This window comes from Cherax quadricarinatus, chromosome 46 (genome assembly GCF_038502225.1).
Source record: "Cherax quadricarinatus isolate ZL_2023a chromosome 46, ASM3850222v1, whole genome shotgun sequence".
Lineage (NCBI taxonomy): Eukaryota > Metazoa > Arthropoda > Malacostraca > Decapoda > Parastacidae > Cherax > Cherax quadricarinatus.
Genome location: NC_091337.1, coordinates 12,337,391 through 12,357,998, shown reverse-complemented (window position 1 = coordinate 12,357,998; position 20,608 = coordinate 12,337,391). Strand labels below are relative to the sequence as shown.

The following is a 20,608-nucleotide window of genomic DNA, read 5'->3' as shown; positions in this document are numbered from 1 at the left end:
GGCCACTAACCTTTCTTAGCTCTCCTCACTCCCATCCTTTTCCAGTATTTCCATCCTTCCCCTTCCTTCCCATCTTACCACAGCTCTGGTGGTGCTGATGATGATGGTCCGGCACTGACTTTAGGTATCTGTCCAGCTCCCTCTTGAAGACAACCAGGGGTCTATTGTTAATTCCCCTTAAGGTTGGTGGGAGGCTGCTGAACGGTCTTGGGCCCCGGACACTTATTGTGTTTGGGTTATCCTAGTTAATTTACACACGTTACTATGTATGATAACTACTTATGTGTACCTGTACTGTACCCAAATGAACATACTCTGACATATTAGTGTTATCCTAGGTAATTTACACTATGATAATTGTACTTATGGGAATAAGTCACTGACTTTTTAGTGGGGTTAGCCTAGGTAATTTACATACATGCTACTATATGATAATTTGTGAAGCTGTATTCATGCGTACCTGTACTTAAATAAATTACTTGCTTGTTTAATAAAACATATACCAGTTGGTCTAGGGGTATGATTCCCGCTAAGGGTGAGAGAGGTCCCGGGTTCAACTCCCGGACAGGCTCGCTGACTTTTTAAGGACCCCAATGGAAATAAGTCACATTATCTGACTTTTTTGGGTTATTCTGGGTAATTTACATATATGCTATTATATATGACAAATTATGTAGCTATTTATGTGTACCAGTACCCGAATAAACTTACTTAAGGTGGTGAAGTAGATGGTAGTGTGTGCTCGGCTCCTCCAGCTCTCTCATCCCATAACATGAACTTTTGAAGGGAAACTAGCGTTATCCCATAACAAGAACAGAAACACGTTGCAGGATGCCTCAGGGAAGCTTTAAAAAGAATAAAAAGGGACCACAGGTTCCTACGAAGCTGAAAAAGGGAAAACGACAAAACCCTCTCAAGATGAAGAAAGGAGGTAGGTGAATGCTTTATATGTAATGAGTCAATGTCACTGACTTTTTTTTTGAGTCATCCTAGGCAATTTACAGTGATAATTTTATAATCATTATAATCTTTATTTCTGCAAGTACATGTACAACGTATACAAGCTTAGCTGATATCAGTGACATGCTATATAGAAAGCCCCTTGTTATGTAGAGCATTTCGGGCCAATTAGGTCAATTTTGTCCCCAGGATGCGACCCACACCAGTCGACTAACACCCAGGTACCAATTTTACTGATAGGTGAACAGGAACAGCAGGTGTTTTAAGGAAACACGTGCTGATGTGGCCACCTGTACCGGGGATCGAATCACGGACCTCAATGTGTGAGATGAGTGCTCTTGCAATCGAACTCTGGGACTCCCCTACAAAGGTACCTTAAAATGCTGTTGATGATTGACCTTTTAAAAAAATAGTTGCCTTTTTTTAATTATTATTGTTATTATTATTATTACCGTAATTCAGTAATAGGAGTCTTCGGCTCAACTGAAAAGCCCCTTAAAGGGTTTCTTTATACTGGTGAAAGGCTCTTGATATAATGTGATAGCCATTTACAAGGTGGAGATAGGTCCCTATCTTCATATTATGGACCAGTCAGCCTAACCTCATTTATGGAAAAGTTGATGGAATCAGTAAGTGTAGATGCAATTCTAAGCAAGTCACCTTGAGGTATTATTCAGCGAATTTCATCATACAAAGGGACATTCTTGCCTTATAAATTTACTAGCCCTTTTTGTTAGGGTATTAGAATTGATTATTTTGTATGTGTAAGATGCACAGTAGTATGAGTTAATTTTATGTATGTATATCAAGTGAGTTTAGACTTTTGAAGAGTGAGGGAGTGTGTTGTCTGGCACTAGACTGAGTAATCATTCATACAGCTACTTTTTGTTGAACTGTATGATCCTTGTGGGTTTAGTGCTTATTTTTTGTAATATTATTGGCTTAAGGTGATTTGCTGTAGTGGATCCCTAGGCACAAATAGCATAGGTGAAGAAGGAATAGATTAGAGAGTAGTATAGTGTAAGTAGTTCTGTTTGAGGTACATAATAATGTATCATAGAGAAGATTCCGACTTACTGGTATACATTTTTTGATACGTGCTGAACGTGGGTGTTGAATTTCAAGTTGCTGTCATGGAACAGACCTAAGAATTTTCCTTCATTTATCTTGCAATGGAAGAATCATTAATCATAACATTTAGATAAATTAGACACATGTGCAACTCTTGGGTATCTTTATTGAGGAAACGTTTCGCCACACAGTGGCTTCATCAGTCCATACAAAGGAGAATCTTGAAGAACAGGAGGAGAATGAGGTAATCAGTCCCTCAACCTTGAGTCGATGTGGTCAGTCCATCAATCTTGAATAGAATACGGCATACGTGCTGAGAAGGAGCTTATAAACCGTTGGCAGGAGAGGTGCAGCAGTCATAGGTCGTGTAACATTTGTTCAATGTTGAAGTAGGTCGTGCCCAAGAATTAGGCAAGCGAAGAATTCCCAAGTATTAAGATCCCAAGAAGTTGCAGTGTCTGACAGGTTTGTAGATGAATGGTTCAGAGAACCGACATGTTGATAAATTAGACACATGTGCAACTCTTGGGTATCTTTATTGAGGAAACGTTTCGCCACACAGTGGCTTCATCAGTCCATACAAAGGAGAATCTTGAAGAACAGGAGGAGAATGAGGTAATCAGTCCCTCAACCTTGAGTCGATGTGGTCAGTCCATCAATCTTGAATAGAATACAGCATACGTGCTGAGAAGGAGCTTATAAACCGTTGGCAGGAGAGGTGCAGCAGTCATAGGTCGTGTAACATTTGTTCAATGTTGAAGTAGGTCGTGCCCAAGAATTAGGCAAGCGAAGAATTCCCAAGTATTAAGACCCTAATTCTTGGGCACGACCTACTTCAACATTGAACAAATGTTACACAACCTATGACTGCTGCACCTCTCCTGCCAACGGTTTATAAGCTCCTTCTCAGCACGTATGCCGTATTCTATTCAAGATTGATGGACTGACCACATAGACTCAAGGTTGAGGGACTGATTACCTCATTCTCCTCCTGTTCTTCAAGATTCTCCTTTGTATGGACTGATGAAGCCACTGTGTGGTGAAACGTTTCCTCAATAAAGATACCCAAGAGTTGCACATGTGTCTAATTTATCAACATGTCGGTTCTCTGAACCATTCATCTACAAATCATAACATTTAGTTGGACATTTGTAGCTCTGTTCCCAAACATTATGTAGAAGGTCTTATCAATGTTAAGAGTGAGATTATTGGGAGTTATCCAGGTAGATATCTTTATGAGCTCATCATTGCTGTTGAGAGAATTCTGATTTGGGTGAGAGATGACGGAAGCCATGTCATCTACAAACAGAACGGGTCTAAGTTGTTGGAATTTTGAAGATCATTGATGTATATGACAAAAGCAGAGATTAGATTTAGATTTTGCCACTGAAGTGGCTGGTTTATTGTGCGCCTCATATCCATCCTGTGGACAGTAGCGCAAGAGCATATGAATACACAAAAGGCCTAGGAATTAGGTCACAAAAGGGTTAAGTGTACATTTGGATTTATATCTACAGTTCACTTATCTGGTATCTTATTTTCATTAATAACATATCTTGATATGTCACATAGGTTATTATATTCTCTCTCTCTATATTCCTCAATAAGTAGACAATTAAGCACATAGTGTTCAAGACCATGACCATATGCCTGACCACATAATTTGCATTTGGTTTGATTATCTGTGTATCTCCCAAACTGCCAGAAGTACTTGTAACCAAGCCTAAGCCTAGCCTCTACAACATCAGTCTGTTCACGTTGCAAGTTGCTCCATAATCATACTTATCTACATTCATGTTATCATAGTGGGTTATAGATCTACTCAGGCTTCTAATTGCATTCCTATAACATTAATTTTCATTAATTACTTCTCACCTAATATTACTCCAAATGCTAGACACAGATATACCAAAGTTATATTCTACATTCTCCTTCAGGGTACTCCTCTTGGCTAACATATCAACTAAGAAGAGTACCCTGAAGGAGAATGTAGAATATAACTTTGGTATATCTGTGTCTAGCATTAGGAATAATATTAGGAGAGAAGTAAACAATGAAAATGAATGTTATAGGAATGCAATTAGAAGCTTGAGTAGATCTGTAACCCACTATGATAACATGAACGTAGGTAAGTATGTTTGAAAAACAAAGGGACTAAAATAGTGACATAAGTTTGCTGATGACACGAGAATAAGTCATCAGATAATTTCTGATGACACCAGAAAGCTACAGGATGATCTGGATAAGTTGATGTGGTTGGAGAAGTGGGAAATGCAGTTCAATGCAGACATATGTAAGGTTCTAGTCTTATGAAAATAAAATAACTATGGTTCAGTAACCTACTGGTAAATGTTGTAAATATTAGGCATGTTCACCTGAACCTTGTTAATTAAAAATTTGTAAATTAATGAATTCAGTCACAAAATTTAAAAACATTTGAACATAATATAGCTGTTTTCTTGAAACGGTTGTTAATATCTCTCTAAATTGTCATTAAACTTTTTATTTCCAACTTATAATAAATTACACTATGTTCCTTAACTTTTTAAAAATTAATCATATCTTCAAATTCAAATTCTTTATTTCAACATGATAGTACAATGCTTGTACAGAGATGGGTAACATTTAGGTGTACATGCAGAAAGTCCTTAGTATGCAGTGCAAAATATTTTGGGCAAATCTTCAACCAGTATTACTGTATATCATTACTTTCTTATTTGTTTTTTAATTAATTTAGCATTAAATCATGTCTTCACCAAATGCTGAGTTTTCACCAATATTTCTATTATAGTACTGTACAGTATTATATAATTTTATGTACATATTTAGTGTGTTCTGTACTACATTTATATAGTATGTATGTTCTCAGGTACTCCTAGCTTAAGACTTTCTGAAATACTATCCATAACTATGGGTTTTTTCTTGTAAGAAATATGCACTTTAATGGTTCTTCTTGGGAGATACTTATTATTAAATTTGTTGCAATAAGGTAAGTAATGTGTGTACTGTATATTAATTTTTTTAGGCCTAGCTATATTGCTCACTTAATACATATATGATGGTGTAAACGTGTTGTTAGGCTTTAATATGCATTTGAAAGTGAAAAAAGGCTATGGCTCACTTTACAGCAACTTTTGCTTTACAACGGTAACCTGGAACCTAACCTACTGTATATGGAAGAATTTTTCCCAGTACAAAAAACTCATGGCACTTCTGACCAATTTACGACTTGGTAATGTCAGTGAGATTACTGACATTAAACCTAACCTAGCCCTACCTAAACCTAGATTGTAATGTTGGATAACTTGTTATATTTTAAAGTCATTGAACCTTCCACCAGGATAACTTACTGATGTAAGTGATTTGAAAAACTGTTGACATTACTGACACCATTCAGTTTTAATCAGTACATTTTATTTATTTTAAATCTGCTGTAGTTTGTTTATCAGTCTTACCTATTAAACATATATGAATCTGCAGAATTCATTTGATCTCAAATCCTTGTATTTTTTTTTTTTTTAAATTTTGCATTTATGTAATAGTTGTGGATTAATTTTTGTGGCTTGTGTATTCCTTTTTGACAAAATCTGGGCTAAAATTAATCCATTAAATACTGGTATCTATTAATTTCAGGACGTACAATTGCACCAAAGAAAGCCAAGGCACAAGAGAGAATGTTTGTACAAAAACAGTTACAGAAAGCCATTAATGCCAATATTGAACAAGATATGAAACAAAGAGCATCTAAGGACTGTACATCTTTTAAAGTATGTATCACTACATTCACGAAACTTCTCAAAACTTATGTGGGTTACACACTTTCATTACACAGTATGCACCATGGAAGTACTACATATTAATTGCTGTGACTTACATACAATTATGCTTGATTTTCTTTTAAAAAATTGGTCATATCCTGTAAAGAAAGAGATCTTAATTTTGTGATTACAGTACCTTATTTGTAACATAGTACCTATTTGTAGCAGCAGGAAAAGAGCAAAGTTTGTCATGTGGTTGTAGCACACACTTTCTTCTCTTGCAAATTTGTCTATATTTTTGAAGGAAAGCCTTCTATGGCAGTATGCTTTCAGCAGTGTTTTCTTAGTTTATGATCTTTTGATCTGCCAGTTGATGGATGAGGCTTGAATCTCTGTTAATTCTTTTATAATCTTTAATTCGGTTATAATGTCTCCTCATTTCCTTCTTATTTGTACTTTGTTTTTAATGCAAGAAGCATTTTGCATTTTATCTTTTGACTTTTTTTTAGCTTGTCCACGTGTTCTTTAGGTGTGAACAACATACCGATACATCATAGTTCACTTTTTATCTAGTGTCTATAGTGAACAGCTTTTTCAATATTCATTCATTCATATACACTAAAGGCTAAAAAATTTAGCATTGAAGAGTGATTTTCCAATGATCTTTGATGGCAGTTTCTCTTAGGCCCTTGTAATTTTTTTTTATCTTTATTTTTTCTTACATGGTTTATAATGCATAGGATGTGTAGTGCATAGGATTTTTGCATCATATGCAAACTTGTTCATGCAGTAACCTCTCAGTTATCAGTAGGGTTACATTCCTGAAAATCATCATCTAATCTAAAATAGCATTAAGTGATGTGAGGACCATATTCAGAGATTGGGTTATGTTCCAAATGCCTCTGAATTTGCTAAACTTTTTTTTTTTTTTTCAACGAACTGGCAATATCCCACCAAGGCAGGGTGACCTAAAAAGAAAAACTAAAGTTTCTCTCTAAATTTAGTAATGTATATAGAAGAAGGGGTTACTAGCCCCTTGCTCCCGGCATTTTAGCCATCTCCTACAACATGCATGGCTTATGGAGGAAAAATTCTGTTCCACTTCCCCATGGAGAAAAGCAGAAATAAACAAGAACTAGAACTAGCAAGAAAATAGAAGAAAATCCAGACGTGTGTGTGTATATATTCTTTCCTTTATTTCAACACACCGGCCGTATCCCACCGAGGTGGGGTGGCCCAAAAGGAAAAACGAAAGTTTCTCCTTTTACATTTAGTAATATATACAGGAGAAGGGGTTACTAGCCCCTTGCTCCTGGCATTTTAGTCGCCTCTTACAACACACATGGCTTACGGAGGAAGAATTCTGTTCCACTTCCCCATGGAGGTAAGAGGAAATAAACAAGAACAAGAACTAGAAAGAAAATAGAAGAAAACTCAAAGGGGTGTGTATATATATGCTTGTACATGTATGTGTAGTGTAACCTAAGTGTAAGTAGAAGTAGCAAGACGTACGTGAAATCTTGCATGTTTATGGGACAGAAAAAAGACACCAGCAGTCCTACCATCATGTAAAACAGTTACAAGTTTCTGTTTTACATTCATTTGGCAGGACGATAGTACCTCTTTGGGTGGTTGCTGTCTTTTTATAAAAATTATACTCTGTAAAAGAATAATTACTTCAAGCATTTGAAGAGTGTAGGTAGGGTTAATGTGGGCCTCCTGGGCTGTATTGGATGCTCCATGTTTTATCGTCTGAAATAAACTCAGTGTGTGTAAACCTCTTAAAAATAAAAGCCATATTTCCTTACCAGATTGTACCAAACATATAGGAACTCACCACATCTATATTAAATGAACAATTAGCAGAGTTAGGTATCACAACAACTTTGCTAATGACACGACTTTTGTCATCTCCCACCCAAATCTAGCCTCACTCAGCACTATTGTTAATGAAGAGCTTGCAGTAATAGCAACCTGGATGACTGTCAGTAAACTTACACTTAATACAGACAAAACTTTTTACATTGTGTTTGGGAGTAGAGCAAGTGAATTCCAACTAGTCATTATGCTTAACAACACCCTTATTGCTAAATATAATGAGGGAAAATTCCTGGGTCTGCACCTTGACAGCAACCTGAAATTCAAAACCCATATCCGACACATAAAAAAAGTCAAACGGTTGGCAACTTCTCATACGTTACTATGTACCACAGACAGTACTACTTACACTATACTTTTCACTGATCTACCCCAACCTCACCTATGCTATTTGTGCCTTGGGCTCTACAACGACAAATCACCTAAAACTAATAATAACCCAACAAAAAGCTGCAGTGCAAATGATCACACAATCCACTGCTAGACAACACCCCCCTCCCCCACTCTTCAAAGACCTAAACCTACTCACTATACAAAATATTCACTCGTACTATTGTGTAACCTACATTTACAGAACAATCAATTCTAACATAAATTCCGACATAACATAACACTAGGCACAAAAACCTCTATGACATTCCCCGTGTCAGGCTAAATCTTTTCAAAAACTCGCTGTGCATAAAAGGACTAAAAATCTGGGACTCTTTGCCAGAAATCTCCGGAACCAGAGGCTCAGCTAGCATTTTGAAACTACAGTTAAAAAACACCTTTTCTCCTCAACCTACCCCAGCCCATCTTTAATACATATCGAAAAACTATACATGCATTTGCTCAATATCATGAACATAGATAAAACTTTATAATCAGTATATGTATACTTAATCTCAATATCTGTATTCATCTCAAATGTTAATCACTCCATTGTGTCCCCCTAATGTTAATAATCAAAATTGTAATTCTTCTCTACAAAACTTATTAAAGCCATATAGCACAACTTAATGGAATACTCATTTCTCTTGTATTCATTGTAACTCGCCTAATGACCATATGTACTGTTATTGCCTTATTAATCTTAAGTTAGTTTTAAGTTTGCCCAAAATGTTTTGCACATAAAGGGGCTTTTGGTATGTACACCCAACTATTATAAGTATTCCTTTGTACAAACATGTATCATGTTGAAATAAATTATTATTATTATTATTATTATTATTATTATTATTATTATTATTATTATTATTATTATTATTAATAATAATCAAAATATTCAAGGCAGCCTCAGGAGCTTTGTTGTTATAGTTTATAGTCATTGAAAGCTTATGCTGTATTTGACCTGTATGTTAACTTTGGTAAGAATAGAAGCCACATTTCCTTACAAATTGTCCACATTTATACTAAACAAATATATCTTAAGGACATTTAAGAGAGTAATAACTCAGTAAAATGAAGTGATGTTGTAATAAAATGGTGTGGAAAAGTGTCCAAGAGATGTGGAAAAGTTCTATATAGTGCCTTAACTTGTCAGTTAATCTTAATTATCTTTAAACTTTTATTTTGTATGATCTGTACATGAGGTGTCAGTATTGTGCTTAGGGGAAAAGAAAGCAGTACCACATGCTTTGGGTAAAGCAAAGTCAGAATCATTAATGAAATAGGATTAGTAAATAATAGCTTAGGACCAGTAAATAACTAAATAACTTTCAAGAAATTTCAGGTTTTATATTCAAGCGCATTATTTAACCCTTAAACTGTCCAAATGTAGATCTACGTTTGCGCGCGTAGCGCTCTGACCTCGATTTTCTCCATAAGAAACAATGTTAAAAAAACATAGATCTACGTTCGGGGCGCTACCCAAGCAAATGTAGATCTACATTTGGACAGTTTAAGGGTTAAGTACAGTGGTACCCCAAGTTTTGTACAGCTCCCAACTCAACAATTATGTAAGTGTATTATTGTAAGTGCTTTTGTAAGTGTATTTTTTGGGGGTCTGAAACAGTAATCTAATTTACATTATTCCTTATGGGAATAAATTCATTTGGTAATGGCACTCGAACAGCCTTCTGGAACAAATTATCGCCGAAATTCTGGGTACCACTGTACAAATACTTTTTTTTTTTTTTTTAGAGTGAATGACTGTATTCATGAGTAAAGGCATGTGAAAGGTGTGATTTTTGAACTTAGCCAAGTAATATCCATAGGTTTCTGCAGTATTCTCTACTCGGAGCATGGCATTGATATACACTTGTGTACATTGCTGCATAACAGCCACTGCCTTACTACACCTCTTAATAAATGTTGGGCATTTTCTGACATGGCTGTTTGTATTATGTTTTATTGTTATTTATTGTTTTTGTTATTTTTTGCAAAACCTTTTATACATGCAATGATAAAAATGCTGAAAACAGCATAAATATACGTCATTTAATCATGCATCAGTGAGCACTCCTCCTCCAGACATCTGTTATAGCACCTACACTGAACCTAAACTCATCCCTGTCCAGAGGAAAACTCCATCCATTTAGTAATGATGCTGGATGGTGATTTTTAATGAATTAACAAAAAATGTAAAAAAAAATAAAGTGAAAAAATTGCCAAAAATTCAGTAATTATGGAGGAATATATTACCTGTGATGTCATCACATGAAATGTTGTAATTATGATAATTCACTTTAGAAATATTGTAAGGAATTGAGATTTGCATCAAAATGTTGCCAGATTTTAGGAATTTTTTCAGTAAACTTAATTCTTTTTTCAATTTTTTTTTATTACATGTATGCTCTACCAAAGAAAGATATGTACCAGGAAGCCAAACACCTTCAGTGAAAATCATGTGTTGATTAATCATTCAGAATTTTACTACCTTGATAGATAGGTTAAGTTATATTCATCCTTATTTTTCAATCTAATGAACCAGAATACATGACTGGGCGACTGTACTGCATGGCTTACAACTATGTAAAATGTACTTTTTTTTCCATTGTTCCAACACATTTTAGCATTTTATGTACAAGTTCATGTTCATATTTTGTTCAGAGGATCCTTGAGCTTTGATATGTAAAGTTAAGCCATGTTTATAATTTATTTGGTAGCTTAACAAGATAATGGATGATTGAGAAATTGAAGGGCTTGAATACGTCCTCCACTTAGCTGACTCCAAAGTGAAGCATTTATATTACGGTGCTAAAACAGTAAATGGTTTTCAAATCTCACCTTTCTTTATTTTTATCATTACTGTACATAAACACTGGCATGTAAGAGGTTTCCTTATACAGTGGAACCTCGGTTATTGAATGCCTTACTTGTCGAACAAATTAGTTTTCGAATGAGGAGTTCAAAAAAAAAATGTCCTGGTTTTCATACTTGCTCTTGGTTGTCGACGGACAGTGCAAACGGGACAAAGAGGCTCACCATATCCACTTTTATTATTTATTTATTTATGTCTTTGCAAATAGTACATTGAGATTATGTATTTACAATAATGGGTTGCAATGCAAAGAGAGCCTCTATTATGCCTAGGCATTATGGGCCGACTTAACATTATTGGCTTTAACCTTTTCGGTGTCAGTCTCGTTGTATAGCAGCTTTGAAGCCAGTGTCGGTCCCTTAGTATGACACCATAAGCTCAGCTCACTCAGATAAGCTGAGAGTGGTAAATTTGGGCCTAGAAATGAGAGAATGGGTCTATGTGGTAAGTGTGCACCACATAAAAAAATCCTGCAGCATGCAGTGAATCATGAGAAAAAACTGTGACCGTGTTTTTGGTTTAAAACTGCAGCTTTGTGGTGTATTTTCTTATGGGTTTTATGGTTGTATTCTTGGTTACTTGGTCCCATTTGATAGAATGGAAGATAAATTACAGAAATAGGATGATTTTGATTAGTTTCATGACTGAAAGTAGCTTGAAATTGAGATAAAATAGCAGAAATGTTTGATTTATTGCTGATATTCCAGAGTACACAAATGATGTCACTTGTCCAATACACATCCAACTGGCTGGTCTAATATGCATTCACAAATGGGTTGACATTATTTATACAACTACTACAATAATGCAGTAGTCTGTATAACTAAAAATCCTATTTTTTTTGTGATTAGAAATTCAAAATGGAAAGCAGGTGTAATATAAGAGGGGCCTGGAGATGTGACTAATGAACAGAGGAAATGTTTTTTTTCAGTGCCAGGAATGTCTGCCATGTTTATTCTGGACCCTATTTTTAAATTGGCATTTTTTAATTTTGTGTGAAATTGGCCAAATCACCGATTTCCGATCACTGTATTGAGTAGTTGAAGTAGGTAAATGCGCAGTTTCCTGTACTCAGTAGAATAGAAGGAATACTAGCAAAATAGCTGAGTTTGGTCAACTGGAACAATGGAATTGGCCCAAAGTAGGGCACAAAGTGGGCAAAATCGCTGATGCATATCGCCATGACTGCTAACTTTGCAAGAACATAATTCCAAGGTGTTAGTGGTGAAAAGAGACAAAGAAGAGAAAGCACACCAGAAGGAGAGTTGCCTGACACGTTATTCAAAGGTGACTCTCCTTCCAAGCAGTAATGTATCCTCCCTCGTTTCCACCTCCTGCTTCCAGTATGCCATTAGCTCTCCTCTGACAGGTAAGAGGCAGTTAAATTTTCATTTACTACTGTACAGTATCTCAGCTAAAGTTTCTATTAGTATTCATTTTTACAGTTTTAAGTAGTAGTTAATACGTTTTTAGTAAATTATTATATTGTCATTTGGGGTTTGGAACGGATTACTTAATTCTATTTACATTATTCTTTATGGGAAAAATTGCTTTGGTTGTCGCCTGTTTTGGTTGTTGAATCGACATCTGGAACAAATTAAATTCGACAGCTGAAGCTCCACTATGATGGTAAATGTCAGAATCATTATAATTTTATTTAGGGGAAAGCACTAGGGTTGTCATTGAGTGCCTGGAGAATAGTGGCAGTCAGGTCTATTTCAAGGAAATGGAGAACAGGTTCAACTCCATGAATCAGGAGCCCCACACTAACATCAAGGAACTTCCCTTAAGGTGTGTTTATAGAAGTCACAAGAAATAAAATACAGTGGTACCCTGAGTTCCGTACGGCTCCCAACTCGAACAGTTATATAAGTATGTTATTGTAAGTGCTCTTGTAAGTATATTTTTGGGGTCTGAAACGGTCTAATTTAATTTACATTATTCCTTATGGTAACAAATTCGTTCAGTAATGGCACTCGAACAGCCTTCTGAAACTAATTATGGCTGAAACTTGGGGTACCACTGTATCTGTTTATTAAAGAAAATACTGCACTATGAGACATTCTTAAGTGATATGAGTTGTGTCCTGTTCATTATTTTTTTGTTTGTTCTGAAAGCCTTGTACTTTAAAATATATATTGAATGGGGTTAGCTTTTAATATGTTTGGAATGTAATCCAGTTTTTCCCATGTTATTAAGTTTGTGTATTGCATTTTTACAATATTCGCAAATTTTAGGGAGTGTAACCCCACTTCTTGTGAGAGTTAACTGTATTGTCATTATACAGTATTCTTTTATATATAATGTACTGTATGTATTTTTTTTTTTTTTCAGTTATTCAAGAAAGAGAAAAATCCTGAAGATAATGTGAAGAAATAGTTTGCTTCTTGTCAACTACAGCAGTAACATTTCCTGACTAAATCTTGCACTGAAAGGTAATTTTAAAGATATACTCTATGCATATTTTGTGGGAAGTCAGTTGAATAAAATTTGAGAAGTACTGTATGTCTTTTTTTTATTACTGCATTTAAAGCTTCCACCTTGCAGTTAGAAAAAGAATATGGTAGGGTATGTTTCAGTTAGAAAAAGCATATGATAGGGTGGACAGGGTAACAGTGTGGAAGAGGTTGCAAATGTATGGAATAAGTGGTAGGTTGTGAAAACCTGTAAGACTTTGAGAATGAGGTTCAGGTTATGGTATGGCATATAGAAAGGACAAAAGAATGCAAAAAGGAGAGTCAGAGAATGGGCAGGTTTTTATCAGCAAATTTTGCTGAGAATAAGCAATGGCTTTGGAGAAAAATCCAGGTTAAGAAGCCTGGAGAGCAAATGGACTTGGCAGTTAAAAACAAAAGAGTGAAGATGTTAGATGGGAAGGTGATGGAAAGACAGAGAGAATAATTTAAAGAGTTGCTAAATGTTATTGAGGCCAGTGGCACTTGCGAAGATCTACATCTTAATCACAACACCCTTTAATATGCTGCATGGCCTAAATTTTGGCTTGGACATAAGAGAATGGGTCTGTGCAGTGGGTGTGCACAGTACATATAAAAATAATCCTGCCCCCCACAGTCCATAATGGGAACAGCTAACCTCTGGCCTTATGTTTGGTTTAAATTAGATAATTTGAGGCATGCTAGTGAAATGGAGATGATTTTGGTCAAAGTGAAAGTGGCTTGAAATAGGTTTTTATGTGGTGGAAATATTTTATTTTTGATGATTTTCTTGAGGAAGGGTAGGGGCCCCATTACCTCCCCCTCCTGGTCTGTTTTATGGCGTTTTACTAGATTTACTGCAGTTACTCGGATGGCCTAAACCATGATCCTGGTTATATTTTATTCCAAGATATAGGGTAAAACTTCAATATTTTTGTTCGATGATATTCAAAATGGCCAAATTACTGCCTTTTGTGCACTATACAGAAAATTATATTTTCCAGTATATAAGGTGCTATCCCCCCCACCAATTCTTACAAGCATATTCTGGGAAAAATAGTAGTTGCAGTATTGCACTTGCTTATGTGCACAGCATATCTGAAAGAGGTGGGGCTTGCACAGCCTGTCGTCTGCTCTACCACCACTAACCACTACAGCATGGCCACCTGTTGTTTGCCAACTACTACTTTGGAATTATTAACTCTAGAAGCTGGTTTGCTTATTGTACATGTATACTGGAAATATGTAAATTATAATATATAATACAGTAAGCATCTGATAAAATGGACCTCCAAAAGTGGATATTGGCTAAAACAGACAAAAAGTCTGGTCAGAGAAAGGCTCAACATGGGGTATGATTAAATTAGCCATGAAGAGCTATCCTGTCTGGACATGCATTTTATAAAATGTACCGACCCTGCTTAATCACAGGTTTGCGCAATCCAAGGTTTATCCTGGACACGTCTGTTTTCATTGTTCCTGGGCAGCAGAGTCATTGACTGCTCAGTCAGCTTGTTATTGTCTGCGTGTGCTCAGACATCATTGTCACTTTGTCTCCAATTTTCCCCTGGATTTACAATGTTTTTAATCATTTTATTAAAGTACTGTGTAGTGTTATTAACAATGGCCTCTAGAGCATGTGATGGGGCCAAGAAATGTGTGACCTTAACTATTAAGCAGAAACTTAAAAAAGTAATATAAAAGCTGGAGGCTGGCATTTCTGTGGCCTGGGTGTGTGAGGAGAATGGTGTAGGAAAATAGTGTCTGAGATTCTTAGAAGCAGGAAAAAGCTTAGACAATATGCTATGAAGTAGTGTAGATGCTAGCTAGTAAGCCCAAGGCATCTACTTATCCTCAGCCACCTACATCTGGTGAACTATTTACATCATGCCATCTGCATATCCCATGCCATCTGCAATGTTATTGCTGTTGCTTTACAACTCCTCTGACTCAGAATAATTTATTCTGGGTCACTAAACCACATGGGAGTACTGTGTTATACATTTGTAAGCTTGTCTATCCACCAGTAGAGTACGAAAAATTACTGTTCTGTACTCGACTGTGCTGTACTTTTTAACTTTTTCTTTTCAAGTACATTTAGTGGTAATAATGTATTATGCTCCAGTTTAGTCTGTCTGATGGTCCATCAATACAGCAGACTAAGTCTTGTTTTATTGGGTGTCTATCCATATAGTTATTATTATTTATTTTATTAGCACACTGGCCAATTCCCACCAAGGCAGGGTGGCCCAAAAAAGAAAAACTTTCACCATCATTCACTCCATCACTGTCTTGCAGTTTTTAAACTGCAACATTAACACCCCTCCTTCAGAGTGCAGGCACTGTACTTCCCATCTCCAGGACTCAAGTCCAGCCTGCCGGTTTCCCTGAATCCCTTCATAAATGCTACTTTGCTCACACTCCAACAGCACGTCAAGTATTAAAAACCATTTGTCTCCATTCACTCCTATCAAACACGCTCACGCATGCCTGCTGGAAGTCCAAGCCCCTCACACACAAAACCTTCCTTACCCCCTCCCTCCAACCTTTCCTAGGCCGACCCCTACCCCGCCTTCCTTCCACTACAGACTGATACACTCTTGAAGTCATTCTGTTTCGCTCCATTCTCTCTACATGTCCGAACCACCTCAACAACCCTTCCTCAGCCCTCTGGACAACAGTTTTGGCAATGCCGCACCTCCTCCTAACTTCCAAACTACGAATTCTCTGCATTATATTCACACCACACATTGCCCTCAGACATGACATCTCCACTGCTTCCAGCCTTCTCCTCGCTGCAACATTCATCACCCATGCTTCACACCCATATAAGAGCATTGGCAAAACAATACTCTCATACATTCCCCTCTTTGCCCCTAAGGACAAAGTTCTTTGTCTCCACAGACTCCTAAGTGCACCACTCACCCTTTTCCCCTCATCAATTCTTTGATTCACCTCATCTTTCATAGACCCATCCGCTGACACGTCCGCTCCCAAATATCTGAATACATTCACCTCCTCCATACTCTCTCCCTCCAATCTGATATCCAATCTTTCATCACCTAATCTTTTTGTTATCCTCATAACCTTACTCTTTCCTGTATTCACTTTTAATTTTCTCCTTTTACATTTTTTATTTTATTATCACACTGGCTGATTCCCACCAAGGCAGGGTGGCCCGAAAAAGAAAAACTTTCACCATCATTCACTCCATCACTGTCTTGCCAGAAGGGTGCTTTACACTACAGTTTTTAAACTGCAACATTAACACCCCTCCTTCAGAGTGCAGGCACTGTACTTCCCATCTCCAGGACTCAAGTCCGGCCTGCCGGTTTCCCTGAATCCCTTCATAAATGTTACTTTGCTCACACTCCAACAGCACGTCAAGTATTAAAAACCATTTGTCTCCATTCACTCCTATCAAGGAGACAAATGGTTTTTAATACTTGACGTGCTGTTGGAGTGTGAGCAAAGTAACATTTATGAAGGGATTCAGGGAAACCGGCAGGCCGGACTTCGAGTCCTGGAGATGGGAAGTACAGTGCCTGCACTCTGAAGGAGGGGTGTTAATGTTGCAGTTTAAAAACTGTAGTGTAAAGCACCCTTCTGGCAAATTCATCCACCAACCTCTGCAACTTCTCTTCAGAATCTCCTAAGAGCACAGTGTCATCAGCAGAAAGCAACTGTGACAACTCCCACTTTATGTGTGATTCTTTATCTTTTAACTCCATGCCTCTTGCCAAGACCCTCGCATTTACTTCTCTTACAACCCCATCTATAAATATATTAAACAACCATGGTGACATCACACATCCTTGTCTAAGGCCTACTTTTACTGGGAAATAATCTCCCTCTTTCCTACATACTAACTTGAGCCTCACTATCCTCGTAAAAACTCTTTCACTGCTTTCAGTAACCTACCTCCTATACCATACACCTGCAACATCTGCCACATTGCCCCCCTATCCACCCTGTCATACGCCTTTTCCAAATCCATAAATGCCACAAAAACCTCTTTAGCCTTATCTAACTATAGGCCAATATTAAACTTACCATTGCTATCCAAAATCTTCGAGAGACTCGTGCACAGGAGACTATATTCATTTATAACGTCACAAAACATACTCAGCCCCTGCCAATTTGGATTCAGGAAAAATAAAAGCACTAATGATGCAATTATAAAAATGCTAGACCTGCTTTACACAGCATTGGAAAATAAGGAATATCCGCTAGGAATTTTTATTGACCTAAGAAAAGCGTTTGACTCCACAAACTTGACCACTATGGTATAAGAGGCCATGCACTTGCATATTTTAAATCCTACCTTTCTAATAGGTATCAGTATGTCACCATTAAAGACACAGCCTCATCTATACGGCCACTTGATACTGGAGTTCCACAGGGAAGTGTCCTTGGACCCCTGCTCTTCCTCATTTACATCAATGATCTTCCAAACATATCCCAACACCTGAAACCCATTCTCTTTGCTGACGACACGACTTATGTCATCTCCCACCCTAATCTTGCCACCCTCAACACCATTGTTAATGAGGAGCTGCTCAAAATATTGACTTGGATGGCAGCCAATAAACTTACACTTAACACTGGCAAAACCTACTATATTATGTTTGGTAGCAGAGCAGGTGTTGCGCAACTTAACATTAAGATCGACAACACTCTAATTGCCAGACATAATGAGGGCAAATTCCTTGGCCTGTACCTCGACAACAACCTAAATTTCAGCACCCATATCCAACACATAACAAAAAAAGTATGCAAAACGGTGGGGATCCTCTCCAAGATACGATACTACATACTGCAAACTGCCCTTCTCACACTATACCATTCACTTATATATCCATACCTCACCTATGCTATCTGTGCTTGGGGTTCAACTGCAGCAACACACCTAAAGCCAATAATAACCCAACAAAAAGCCGAAGTAAGAATAATCACTAAATCCCATCCCTGGCAACACACCCCCCCACTCTTCATAGATCTAAACTTACTCCCTGTTTAGAACATCCACACTTACTACTGTGCAATCTATATCTACAGGACCTTAAATTCCAATATTAACCTTGACCTAAAACGCTTTCTTGATAGTTGTGACAGGATCCACAGGCATAACACCAGACACAAACATCTCTATGACATTCCCCGTGTTCGACTAAACCTTTACAAAAATTCAGTGTATTTCAAAGGACCTAAAATCTGGAACACCCTACCTGAAAACTCTAGAACTGCAGACACATTCACTTTCAAAACTACAGTTAGAAAACATCTTATCTCCCTGATCCACCCCAGCAACTAACTACATGATAACCACCTGGTGGTTCAAAATTACACTCACTCACCCACTGACTATAAACCCAGAAATACTAATCTTAATCTTAAAATAATAAATCCTAACTAGTAATAAGTTTGCCTATGATACTCAAATATAGACAGCTTGTATTGTGCCAAAACAAAAGCATTCACATTGCTAAACTCACAAATTATGATGTAGTCACTTAGCCTTAATACCGTAATCTGTAAGAATTTAATGTTAAGAACTAATCTAAGTCTGCTCAAAATGCCTAGCCATGCTTGGTGTTCTAGTGGCCCCCTCTGTAATTAGTATTTTATAACATGTAAACCACAAAATACCCAAAACCTGTAAATCCCAAATTGTAACCATTATAGAGAATAAACTTGAATTGAATAAACACCTGGTCCACACACCCCCTACCTTTCCTAAAGCCTCCTTGTTCATCTGCTATCCTATTCTCCGTCTTACTCTTAATTCTTTCAATAATAACTCTGCCATACACTTTACCAGGCATACTCAACAGACTTATCCCCCTATAATTTTTGCACTCTCTTTTGTCCCCTTTGCCTTTATACAGAGGAACTATGCATGCTCTCTGCCAATCCCTAAGTACCTTACCCTCTTCCATACATTTATTAAATAATAGTTCCAACCACTCCAAAACTATATCCCCACCTGCTTTTAACATTTCTATCTTTATCCCATCAATCCCAGCTGCCTTACCCCCTTTCATTTTACCTACTGCCTCACGAACTTCCCCCACACTCACAACTGGCTCTTCCTCACTCCTACAAGATGTTATTCCTCCTTGCCCTATACATGAAATCACAGCTTCCCTATCTTCATCAACATTTAACAATTCCTCAAAATATTCCCTCCAACTTCCCAATTCCTCTAACTCTCCATTTAATAACTCTCCTCTCTTATTTTTAGCTGACAAATCCATTTGTTGTCTAGGCTTCCTTAACTTGTTAATCTCGCTCCAAAACTTTTTCTTATTTTCAACAAAATTTGTTGATAACATCTCACCCACTCTTTCATTTGCTCTCTTTTTACATTGCTTCACCACTCTCTTAACCTCTCTCTTTTTCTCCATATACTCTTCCCTCCTTGCATCACTTCTACTTTGTAAAAACTTCTCATATGCTAACTTTTTCTTCCTTACTACTCTCTTTACATCATCATTCCACCAGTCACTCCTCTTCCCTCCCGCACCCACTTTCCTGTAACCACAAACTTCTGGTGAACGCTCTAACACTACATTTTTAAACCTACCCCATACCTCTTCGACCCCATTGCCTATGCTCTCATTAGCCCATCTATCCTGCAATAGCTGTTTATATCTTACCCTAACTGCCTCCTCTTTTAGTTTATAAACCTTCACCTCTCTCTTCCCTGATGCTTCTATTCTCCTTGTATCCCATCTACCTTTTACTCTCAGTGTAGCTACAACTAAAAAGTGATCTGATATATCTGTGGCCCCTCTATAAATATGTACATCCTGAAGTCTACTCAACAGTCTCTTATCTACCAATACATAATCCAACAAACTACTTTCATTTTGCCCTACATCATATCTTGTATACTTATCCTCTTTTTTCCTAAAATATGTATTACCTATAACTAAACCCCTTTCTATACAAAGTTCAATCAAAGGGCTCCCATTATCATTTACACCTGGCACCCCAAACTTACCTACCACACCCTCTCTAAAAGTTTCTCCTGCTTTAGCATTCAGGTCCCCTACCACAATTACTCTCTCACTTGGTTCAAAGGTTCCTATACATCTGAACATCTCCCAAAATCTCTCTCTCTCCTCTACATTCCTCTCTTCTCCAGGTGCATACACGCTTATTATGACCCACTTTTCGCATCCAAGCTTCACTTTAATCCACATAATCCTTGAATTTACACATTCATATTCTCTTTTCTCCTTCCATAACTGATCCTTCAA

At 37.1% G+C, this 20,608-nt stretch overlaps 1 protein-coding gene across 1 annotated transcript; it reads left to right on the top strand.

The window, feature by feature from the left end:
• The first annotated feature begins 722 nt into the window (after nucleotides 1–722).
• Nucleotides 723–13,409, top strand: LOC128696701 (UPF0390 protein zgc136864). Its single transcript, XM_053788069.2, has 3 exons — nucleotides 723–931; nucleotides 5,665–5,798; nucleotides 13,243–13,409. The coding sequence occupies exons 1-3, from the start codon at nucleotides 832–834 to the stop codon at nucleotides 13,285–13,287; spliced, it is 279 nt and encodes a 92-aa protein (XP_053644044.1). The 5' UTR covers nucleotides 723–831; the 3' UTR covers nucleotides 13,288–13,409.
• Nucleotides 13,410–20,608: the final 7,199 nt, after the last annotated feature.

Coding starts and splice junctions, on each gene's coding strand:
- LOC128696701 (XM_053788069.2), top strand. CDS start 832: ATGCCTCAGGGAAGCTTTAAAAAGAATAAAAAGGGACCACAGGTTCCT. Junction 932..5,664: donor TCTCAAGATGAAGAAAGGAG/GTAGGTGAATGC, acceptor TATTAATTTCAG/GACGTACAATTGCACCAAAG. Junction 5,799..13,242: donor AGGACTGTACATCTTTTAAA/GTATGTATCACT, acceptor TTTTTTTTTCAG/TTATTCAAGAAAGAGAAAAA.